Source organism: Durio zibethinus, chromosome 1 (genome assembly GCF_047325235.1).
Source record: "Durio zibethinus cultivar Kanyao isolate XHJ-2024 chromosome 1, ASM4732523v1, whole genome shotgun sequence".
In the NCBI taxonomy this organism is placed as follows: Eukaryota; Viridiplantae; Streptophyta; class Magnoliopsida; order Malvales; family Malvaceae; genus Durio; species Durio zibethinus.
The window spans coordinates 3,729,224-3,740,760 of record NC_143162.1 but is presented as its reverse complement, the minus strand read 5'-3'; the positions used below and the strand labels follow the sequence as shown (position 1 = coordinate 3,740,760).

Genomic DNA, 11,537 nt, shown 5'->3' with positions numbered 1-11,537 from the left:
TTCAAAGGAACACAACCGAATGTTGTCCCGAGCAAATCTGTCAAGCTCCACCTTTTTCCTTACTCTAGAACCTCAAAGATATATAGATAGAAGCGACTTTCGCTAATTCTTTTTGTTTAGTAGTGCTACCAGTCTCCCACTCTCCCTTCACTCACTTTGTTTTCTTACATAATTTCCTTTTTAAAGCATTACATAAGTTATCATATAATAAAGGAAATAAGCCCCTTCTTTCTCTATCTCTTTACTTACCCCTAAATAAATATATACCAAATTTTATGTGGAATATTGAAACATTTTAATCTTAAAAGTAAGAGAAAAATAATGTAAAAAATAAGTCAAAATGTGTCTCTTCGATTTTTAAGAATTTAATTCCTATAATATTATTTTTTAAAAAAATTTAATCGTTATGCATTGTCAATGATTGAACTAAAATCTTTAAAAATATATATAAAGACATATAACGCATTTTGACTTAAAAATTTATAAAATGTGCTAAATTATTTTTTCGCATAATTTGGTATTTATAAAGATGCTTTGTATTTTTTTTTATAAATAAAAATTTATTATATAAAAAATATAAAAATATTACTACATCAAGATTGTGCTAATCAATGGGGATTGAATACAAAAAATCATAAATAAAAATAGAGTTCATATTATTCGAAGTTAAGTTATAGAGTACACAAGCATAAAAGTTAATGAATTAATTCAATCTCTTGATTATTGAGTACCTCTCCATTGAAAAAGTCATCAAAGAGAAATAATTTCAATTGTGAAAAGCAATTAGTAGTCTAAATCTAATTTCTTCTTTTCCTCCCTTTTTTCCTACTAATCGAACACCACAATCAATTAAAACAGTAATAATTATTAGAATTTATTATTATTAGTTATTATTATGCTCAAATTAAGATTCCATTTGGTTTTGAAACGTCGTCGAACTAAGATTTCCAACTTTTTCAAGGATGGAAAATCAACCGTTAAGGGTAAATGGGTAATTAGAGCATCAATCAGCCCTTTGAACACCAGGCCATATAATTGCATTTGAGGAACGCAAAGCTCAAATTAGCCCGCAAATGAACGATCTCCACGAGGGGAGAAAGTATTGAATTGACGATTTTACCCATAGACCCATCCATAAACACCATCTGTCAACTATGATGTTTCACGTTAAGGTACTCATAACCCATGAGGGGTTGAAGCTGGCCCAACCCCTTTCTTTTTTTTTTTTTTTTTTCCTTCTTCATTGTTTCAAAGTTCACCTCAAATATTGGCCAAAAAATATGCTTAACTTATGATTATAATAACGTAAAACGAAACATCATCAATGGTGTATAACAGTGCAAAGCTCTAGGGGTAATGTCGTCCTTTGGTTGACCTAGAATTGCCCATTGGTTTCACAAACCCAAAAGATCCTTGTTTTAGTATATGATGGAAATTAAACACAACATTTTATAAAAGAAACATACAAATTATTTTTTTCTAATTTTAATAAATGATGAAATATTTTTTGGGGTGGTGGGGGCTAAATAATAAAATACCGTATTAAAAACCCCATTGTTATTTTTTTGTTTAATTATTATTTACATGTATTTTTATAAATTATTATGAATTTATAATATTTAATATGTTATTTATGTATAAATTATAAATAATATTTGAATCATATAATTTATTTCATTAATAAATAAATATAATTTTTTACAAGTTTTTAAGATACATCAAAATTTTAGTTTTTAAAATATATTTTCATTAATAAAATGATATCATATAATTTATTAACAATAAAAATTTATATATTAATAATACAGTAAATATAAACACAATTATTATATACTTTGAACTCATCATCAATTGAAGAATAACAAAACCGTTTAATTTAAAAGCGTTAAAGTTAATAGAGCAGTAGTAGTATATTTATATCAAATTTGAATTCTAAATCTGCCCCTATAGATAGACATAATTTTTGATGTGACCCTATTTTGTAGATATAATTGTTGACAACAGTGACATTGGGTAGAGAATAGAAGACTTTTTGAGCCTGTGGGATGCACAAAAACCGCCATTTTCAAGAAAAGAAATACTCCAAAAATGATTATTACCAAGCAGTTACCAAACCAAGAAGTTGAATTAGAAAAGAAATAATTAAAAGTGTTAAAAATAATTTGTTGAATATTGAAAGTAAAACAAAATAGAATTGATGATGAGATTGAGGAAGGAGATGAAGAAGGGAAGGGTAAGGAAGAGGGTGTGGGGGTGGTGATGATGGTTCGAACCAATCCAAACCATCATTGCGAATCTTGGGACGGACTAGCCCACCATCATTTTAGAACCCACCTAGCCGGAAAACCCATAATTGTCCCTCTAAACAATCGACCATGATGTGGATTTCATGACGAAAATACCCTTCCGGTCTATGCAAAAACAAAGAAGTTGGTGTTCCCTCCCTCTTCTTCTTCCCCTCTCCATCCATCATCATTCACATGACGCCATACCCCTTAATCAACCATCATCATACTAAAACCAAAACATTAAATCCTCGCCCCTAACCGGCCGCCTTCTATGCTTACACATGCATGATTGTTGTGTCAGACGAGAGAGTCATGTCCCCTTCCACACCAAAGCTTCTCTCTTTATCTTTTCTTTTTTTTTTCTTCTTTCTGTTCTATCTCTCTCCCTGTACCTTTTAGCTCTATATATTAACACCTCCTTTCTACCACTTTGTCCCTCACTTCACTTCTATTCCTTTTTTTTTTTACTGCTGCTACTAGTTGTTAAAAACCAGATTTTAGCTTCCTCGGCCGAAGCTCTCTACCCAACCTCCTTGAAAAGGTGATCTTTTTTGAAAAGATAAAGAGGTTATAAGAGGCCCCCACCTCTCCTCTCTCTGTCTCCACTTGTTTTTCTCTTCTTCAGCTTCTATTTTCTTTCTTTCACGAAGAAAGGGTAGACACAGTCCATGTTGATCGGCACTAGTTTAAGTAGTTTTGTAAAGGGTGGCTAGAATGTTGTTATGTTTCTAACCAGACATCCTACATATGATGTTTTCTCCAACTGTTTGGATTCTGTTATCTTGGATGAGAACTAGAAAGTAGCAAATTCCCAATGTTGGAATTTTCTTCCTATTTCACCTCATTTTGAGGGATGTCTTATATCGGTAGTTTTTTAATGTTTACTCTCCTTGGATTCTGCAACATTTGTTTTTAAGTTTTAAACCCCCTATCCCCCCATGCTTCTTTTATGGAGTTCTTTGTCTTTCCTCTCGTCTGAACTTGTTTTCTTTTTATGTTTTTTCTTTTAACTACTTTCGGCCCATTCTTTTATACCAAGAGGAAGCATTCTTTACTTGAATACAAGGCTAAAAACCATTTCTATCTGTCAAACCATAACACAAGCAAATGTAGTCACCAACAAGTTCAATCTGCACTCGATCTTTCAATGACCTTTATCCCTTTCTTTCATGTATGGGCAGCCGAAAGAGTCTTGGACAGCTGTTACTCTAATTCTATCCCCCTCCCTCCTTTATTCTACGTACAAATTATTTGGTCTATTTAAATGCCAGGGCTGCAACAAACATCAATCACAATTGTCTTTTGGCATTCACCTGTTCTGTTTCTTCTCTGTTGGTAGTTGTCCCTGGTTTCTTATGTTACTAATAGGATAACCACTATTATCCACCAAAGCAAGAAAATAGAGAGGAATTGTTCTAGAAATTTACAATTTCATATAGGTTTCAACTTAGTTTTGAACTTTCACTAACTAATTGGGTGGCTCTCTCTCTTCTTTTATCTGTTTTCTTGGTGATATTTTGTCTTTAAAATATTTGATCTTTGTATTTTTTTCAACTTCATATAATTATGGACAGACATTTGGATTTTCATTATGTTGTATTTTATGCTAGTACTTTTAACTCATTGAATAATGCTTAATGTCATGCATACATACATAGTGTCTATTAATGCAATATGACAAATTTTTTTTTTAAATGTGTTTCTGCATTTTCTTGATTTTTAGCTTAAGATAAGGCTGATATAAGTAATATTTTAAAGTATGGATTTAAAAATAGTATAACACTACTGTCTCCATGTGTAGTGCAATGATTTCTGTGGCAATAAAGAATATTATGGGAGATACCCTTTTTATCCTGATACCATCTGTTTCTGGTTTTTTTGGATTCAGGGGCATTACAGGCAGTTTGAAAAAGCTTGTTTCATAGTCATGGAAAGGCTGAACTCAAACCTGTACCTGCAGAACTGTTACATAATGAAAGAGAATGAGAGGCTGAGGAAGAAAGCACAGCTTCTCAACCAGGAGAATCAAGCCCTGCTATCCGAGCTGAAACAGAAACTCTCCAAGGCCAACTCAAAGGGAAATTCAGCAAACACTATTCCTGACCTCAACCTCAGTTCCAGTTCTAACCCAAATCCTTCCAATTCTAGCAAACCCTGATCCAACAGGATAGACATCATGACCCCACATAGACTCCCCCTTGCCCTTTTTTTGTGTAAAACCATAGCCAAACACTAGTAGTAGCTTCCTTTCAATTAAATAGGATAGTACTAGTATCTGTCTATCAGGCTTATTTTCTATTTTCATCATTCTCTTATCTTCTTCTGTGGGGGTGTTAAGATATGGATGTGTGAACAAAGGATGTATCAGGCTACCTGTTAGAAAGGAATATAATATTATCATAGTTCTAGTTTTACTCTCTCTCTCTAAATTAGATAATGACTTCATTAAAACAGGCGGATTACTGAATTGTTCAAACGGACTTCCATGTTTCAGAATCACCAAAAAAACGTTGCAAAACTAGAAATATCTCTCAGCACCGCTGGTTTCATTAAATTGTCACTGAACTCTATGCTGAAGACTAGATTTTTCCTTAATACTATTTCATGCATATGTTTGAAAATGCAGACGGTCCCAAAAGAGTATTGAGTGACTTAAAAAATACCAGACATAATTCGGTAAAAATATCCTTCATCCTGAACATGAGTACTTAATCCACAATTGGCGTTCAAGTGTCTGCTAAGGACGTTTGGTTTACCCAAACAAAGAAAGATAACCCTGCTGCATGTTTTATTGTTGTGAAAGTAATTAACTTGTACTATATAAAAAAACGAACAAGCAGAAAAGAATGGGTGACTTTTGAGCTGCTTAAGCAGGTGAAAAAGCCAAATGGCATGGCTTCGGGAATTAACTAACCCAACACTTGGAAATAAAACCATCTAATTTGTCATAATATTGAATAACCAGCGAAAAAAAAATGCAGTTCTCGCCTGTTCTAAGAAGCCGAGAAATATAGATTTTCCTTAAAGAAAAAATTCAGAACAAAATATCATAAGATTTGAATGGGGGGCTTTTCATTCAGATTCTGTTTGGGAAGAGAGCGATGGGAGGATCTAATCAAAGGTAACGTCAACAAAAGATTCAGAACGAGAAAGTCAATGAAGGTTTATTAAGCTTGAACAAGTGGTAACCCACACAGACATGACACAGTCCCTTAGCTGTTACTGGTTGACCATCAAGGAAACTCCTCCAGATAACAAAAAAGCATGTCTTATCAAAGCTCAAATATTTCTACAGTCTACACATCCCTCCTCTGGCCCTTGCCCTTCATTACCTCTGAGGCCACCAAATCCTGTCACCAGCTCAGCTAGTCCATTTGGAAACTAAAAGGAGGACAAAAGCATGATGACTCGAATCTCCTTAGAAGACCCAGTAAAGGATTGGCTGACGACAGTCAGTCAGTGCTGAACCACCCACAGACCCACAATCAAAAACATGTTTGGGAAATAAATAAACCTTTTTTTTTTAATAAATTTTGAAGGATGGTAAATATTTAGAAAATTTTTTATTCATGTTTTATATTAAAAATAATTAAATTAAAAATTAAATTTGATAAATTAAAACGTTTTATTAAATAGATTGTGTAAATTTTTTTAAAAATTATAATAAATTTTGATATATTTTTTAAATAAATATTTATAGTAAAAATTTTGATAAAATTTTAATCATTAAATATATATCGATCAAATTTAAATTATAAATAATATTTTTAATAATTTTTTATATTAAATTTTATTAATTTATTGATTTAAAAATATTATTAAAATTTTTATTAAATCATTTTAAAAAATCTTTATAAATTTTACCTAAAAAATTTATCTAAATTTAAGTTTTGTCATGGAAGATGACCCATTTGTCTTTGAATTTGTTTGCTTCCCTTATCCTGAGGGTAGATTTTATTGTGTCATCTGAAGTCAAGGATTGAAACCCGATTCTTTTTTATGATATTTAGTTTTAAAAATTGGAAACTCAGATCTCAATTAAACTAAGATCCACATTTGCCCTTGTTATACGTATATAATCCGTTAGACGTGATAATCATTATGATAGGATTAAATTCAGTTTAATTTTTTTTAAAAATTAAAAAATTAAAAAATTTATAAAATTTAATTAAAATTTTGAATCAAATTTTTATATAATTTAATTCAAATAAAATTATATTCATTCAATTAGATTCATCGATTTTTTTTGTTAATATATAATTTTTAATATATTTAAATAAATTTAAGTATAAAATAATTATTTTTTATAAAAATTTAAAAAATATATAAAAATTAATAAAAATATATAATTTGATTAGATTAGATTTTTTATTATTTATTTATTAATTTAAAATTTGATTTAAATTTAATATATATAATATTTAAATTTAATCCAAATAAAAAAATGATAAAAACCAAACTAAAAACTATAATTTTAAATTTATTTTAATTTTTTCAATTTTTTTCTAAGGTGGCTATGTGCCCACCACCGCAAAGCATCGGAAGGAAAAGGTCTAATGTCTCAAAGAAGAAGTCAGTTTTCAACCATTGGCTCAATCTTTTGAGTAAATGAGTTCCAAGGCAACCATGGGCTGAAGTAAAAACCAAAAAAATGGACCTTATTTACTAAGCAACACATTCTCTCGTACCTTGTGAAAGCCAGAGCAAGAAAGCAAATTCTTTGCGAAGCGATCTACGTTCTAAATTGTGATCCTGATCAATATGTAGAAGCAAATGTAACCAGAGGCAGAAAGACCTACAATGAGCAAATTTTATACATTGGTTTCAAATCAAAGTTGAATTGAAATTTAAGACCCATGCCATAATAACAATGCCAAACACCAAATAAAAAGGAAGGCCTCAGGATTACCGGATTCCTTTGCAATTGCTCGAACAGAGAAGTTCCTCCGAAGCCTATGTTTGGGTGCTGAGAAAAAAAAAGTGGGATAAAACATTTTAAATTTGAAAAAAGTGAGCTCGTTCTTGTGCTCATTCTTTTTCCAAAGCTACAAAAGGCAGGGAAATCGACGAATTTAAAAAATTGTAAGTCTGAACTGACCTTCGATGAGCAGGGAACCGATTGCTTCCTAGGTAAGCCACCGACTTCCGCTTCTCTGACATTGATTTTCCAAAATGGAAAAAAATATATAAAATCACCGTTACCGGGGATCGATCTCGGGTACGTGAATGATTACAACTATAATATAGCTGCTTCCTTGATCTAAATCATCCAGCCTTTAAATTGAAGTAACAAAAGAAAAAAAAAAAAACCAACCATTGTAGTTGTTTAGTTAGGAAATTTAGAATCGCAAATTGAATTATATAAATTCAATTAGAAACGTATGAGTCTGAGACCAGGATAAATAAAATAAGTTTTAATTCAATTTCCCCTCAGTTTACAACAGCTGAATAGCCCAGGTCAAACACCCAGGCCAAAATAGTACAAGGCATGGAGAAATGAAACATCAGTTGCTATTCATTCCTTTCTTCATTCGCTTAGAACATTCCATCTATATGCTTCGTGTGGATGGGGCTCAGCGGCAAAATAACAGCTCCGGTGGATCCCCACCGCCCATCCAGATGAAGCACTAGTCAATGTAACAGCAATATTTTTCCCATAGATGTCATTAGTTTAATTCCATGAACAATATCCTTGCCAACATCTGCAATTATTTGTTCTGTCATTGTATAAATCAGGCCGTGTTATAGGAAACAGAAGCAACGCGAAGGATATCATTCCAGCTACAAATGCCACGCTAACTATCCCTAAAAAATTACAATGAACACCAAAGGTCAGCCAATTGCCCATGCATACTAGTATACTATGAAAATGCAAAATTACATGGGGGTATGATAAAATTCTATTCGCATACCTTTCCTCGGTACAAACAGCACAGGCAATCCCATATAGTTGCAAAATGCATGGGCAACTAAAGGAGCAATAAGGTTTCCTGCAAGAATCAATGAGGCAGAAGATGCATTGCAATGGCTGAACTCCAGTGGAGTGTCAAAAAGATGATAACATTTATTAACAAGTAATCACCAACCTGTTCGAACGAAGAGAAATGAAGCATATGAACCAAAGATCACAGTGTAGCCCAGCTGGAGACCTATGAAATCCAGATATATGCCAATAAACAATGACACATTAGCATCTAAAAAGCATCAAATGCTATTCTTGTTCCTCAAACAAAGGTGTCAAAAAAATTTCAAGCCTCACAAAGTTTATAACTAAATAAGAAAAATAAGCAACCATCTATGCATTTACATTTTTTCCCTCTTCAACAAAAACTGCAGCTATTAGTTCAAGGAGGAAAATCTAGTTTGTACCTACAACCATGGAGGCTTTAACCAAGCTATAATTATGCCGGCCGTAGATCTCCATCATATGGTTCAAATGTGCTGCAAGACATTGACAAAACATAGTTAAAAGTTAAAACAGTTTACATGTCATTCAAGTCACAATGCAATGGGGAACATATGGGTGGCGTGATGCTTGACAAATTCTAAATGCACAAGAAAATGTAAATGCAACAACAGCTGCAAGTATGAACAAGCACATTCAAAGTCGGAGAAAAAGAGCTTAACAACACATCCACTTTGTGCCAACCTTGCCCCCTTAATTGCTTTGTACTATGGCAAAAGAATTCAAATATAGACTGTGACACATACAACGGCGATACGTCTGAGGTGATATGTGTCCAAGCTTAATAGATGTAAACAACAGCAGTTGACATATAATAAGTACTTAACACAAGAAAAAGATACTAATAAAATCCTCTCTACATGAATGATCTAACTATGCTCAAGAAAAAAGGACTCACCTAAACTGAAGAAAGTAGGGCAGAGAAAAATCACATTGTACGCTTTAAATCCCCCACAAAGAAGTAAAGGAATCATACATGCTCTAAACACCAACTCCTCCGTTAATGGTGCCTGTTCATCGAAATACTATTAAGGACTGAAGACTGAACAAACAGGAAACTATTTGAATTTTTCCTTCTAATTTTCTGTTATTGTTATTCTCCGAAGAAGGACTGCCAAACATTCAAAAAAGAATAGAACAAATAACACAATAACTCTCTATCACAAAACTATTTGACAGAACAAGCAAAGCAAAAGGCAACCTTTTCAACAATAAAAAAAATGCATAAACATTCCATATTAACCTATTTATAGACCTTGTAATTATTAGAACTTTTGCATTTACCCCAAAGATGAAGAAACTCAATTGGTGAGCATACTAACCACAACCAAATTCCTCCAGAATAAAACATTGGAAGCAACAGATGACATCTGGTCAGAGAAGCTAAGGAGGGTACTTTTGATAGAACACAACAATGGCCTTCCGTCTTGATTCCTATGCTCCTTCCATTTATTCACCAATAAAATGGACTTGAGCATCAAAGATCCAGCATACATAAGATTAGTCAAGAAAAGAGGAAAGAGCACTGCTTGCCACTGTTTCATAAATAAAATTGCATTTCAGTCACTGATTTTGAATCTGCAGATCATACAAGAATATAAATAATAAACCTAATAATCACAATGTGCAATAATGAGGTAAGAATATATCTTTAAAATACTTACAATATGATCCGATCGAATGCCATAAACCCCAAACAAATACGAAGCCTCCCCACTCCTTATCTAGCATAATCAAACATGTTGAATATTCATATTAGAAGTAAAACGAAACAAACGTGTTTGGATATAAATATAACCACTAATATTTTTGTAAAACCCTAACAATTTTCTTTCAATGCCGGTTAACAATTTAACCATTTGCTCATCTCTAATCATATGTGAGTTTACTTTTTAGCTTACTAAATAAAGTTCAATTTAGTTCATAATTGATGTCATAAAAGAAATTTCAAATTGGGGCAATATAAATTTATATATATATATATATATAAGAATTACTGAATTGAAAATGAGAAACAAAGGAACATTCGGGGCGTACTGGGAGGACGAGAGCGCAGAAGATTACGGACGCGAACGACGAGATGGCGGCGCAAATGAACCGTCTGATCATGAAATTTTTGAAAGATTGGGGAGGCGGGAGGCGAAGGATCAGAGTAGGAGCATAAAGAATCGCGACGTAAAATAATGTCATAGCGATGCAGGCAATCATCGCTACCGGTTTCGATAAGCTAACTTTGTTCTCTTCCATGCTTGGATTCCCGGTGGCGGCAGCCTGGAACGCCGGACAGAAGAAGAGAAGGTGGGAAATATAAGCTGCTTCCGGCTCGATTTCTTCCTCTTCTTTTGGTTTCTTAGCGAGAGGGGTTTCGGGTTTTGACCTCGGGATGACCGGTTGGGTCGGAATTCAAGTTTCTTGTTTTTGGGTTTTTGAATTTTTCTTTTTAATGGATTTTGGTCCTTTTGGTCTGTCTAAATTAATAATTTATATTTTTATATTTATTTCATATCTAATATATATACACAAAATATAAAAATTATATTTTATAATTTCTATGTATTGTTAAATGTAAAATATGTTTTTTAAATTTTTTATTAATTAATAATATTATTTGTTAATTTTTTAAATAATATACTTTAACCTTCATATTCAAGAAAATATCATTTCATTAAAAGAAAAAAAATCGAATTCAAATCTTCATTTTTCCCTATTTAATTTTTATTAGGGCAACAAAGTTAAAAATCACCTTAATTTTTCATGTTGTATAACTTCAATCTCTAATTTTTAAAAGGATATTTCATTGATTAAAATTTAAAATTTTTAGTATGAGTTTTAATATAAAAAAAAATACTAAAATAATGTTTTCATTCAATACGTAGCTCAAATCTGATAAAATTTCATAATTTATTTTAAGCCATTGTTAAAATTTTAATATTATTTAGTGATTGTTACTCCTTAAAAATTTGATAAAAATTAAAGATTGATTCAAGTATGATATATATATATATATATATATATTTATTTATTTATTTTATTTATATGTGTGTTTTATCGGATTATAAGCCTAAAGATTAACACGGCACAAGCCTATAATGGTTAGTGGCAAAATATGGCACAAAAGCTAGCATCACATGGCACAAAACTCTAATTGTGTTATAGTGACTCATAATTATTATACGTAGAGTTTTAACTTTTGAATATATTTACATTATTTTTATATTATAATAAAATTATACTTATTTTTTATATTTTGTTAATAATTTATAAAATAAAATTATATTAAATAA

The 11,537-nt window shown here is 31.7% G+C and overlaps 2 protein-coding genes across 2 annotated transcripts; one reads left to right on the top strand and one right to left on the bottom strand.

Annotated features, from left to right (window-relative positions):
- The first annotated feature begins 2,686 nt into the window (after positions 1-2,686).
- LOC111311732 (protein LITTLE ZIPPER 4-like) lies at positions 2,687-4,703 on the top strand. Its single transcript, XM_022911376.2, has 2 exons — positions 2,687-2,829; positions 4,177-4,703. The coding sequence occupies exon 2, from the start codon at positions 4,216-4,218 to the stop codon at positions 4,444-4,446; it is 231 nt and encodes a 76-aa protein (XP_022767111.1). The 5' UTR covers positions 2,687-2,829; positions 4,177-4,215; the 3' UTR covers positions 4,447-4,703.
- A 2,984-nt stretch (positions 4,704-7,687) lies between these two features.
- On the bottom strand, positions 7,688-10,708 carry FACE2 (farnesylated protein-converting enzyme 2). Its single transcript, XM_022911369.2, has 8 exons — positions 10,291-10,708; positions 9,918-9,977; positions 9,576-9,788; positions 9,152-9,263; positions 8,658-8,729; positions 8,375-8,437; positions 8,201-8,278; positions 7,688-8,093 (listed from the first exon to the last, which is right to left on the bottom strand). Exons 1-8 carry the CDS (start codon positions 10,498-10,500, stop codon positions 7,960-7,962), a joined length of 942 nt encoding a protein of 313 aa, XP_022767104.1. The 5' UTR covers positions 10,501-10,708; the 3' UTR covers positions 7,688-7,959.
- Positions 10,709-11,537: the final 829 nt, after the last annotated feature.

Coding starts and splice junctions, on each gene's coding strand:
- LOC111311732 (XM_022911376.2), top strand. CDS start 4,216: ATGGAAAGGCTGAACTCAAACCTGTACCTGCAGAACTGTTACATAATG.
- FACE2 (XM_022911369.2), bottom strand. CDS start 10,500: ATGGAAGAGAACAAAGTTAGCTTATCGAAACCGGTAGCGATGATTGCC. Junction 9,789..9,917: donor GCATTCGATCGGATCATATT/GTAAGTATTTTA, acceptor TTTATGAAACAG/TGGCAAGCAGTGCTCTTTCC. Junction 8,094..8,200: donor GCTGTTTGTACCGAGGAAAG/GTATGCGAATAG, acceptor GTAATTTTTTAG/GGATAGTTAGCGTGGCATTT.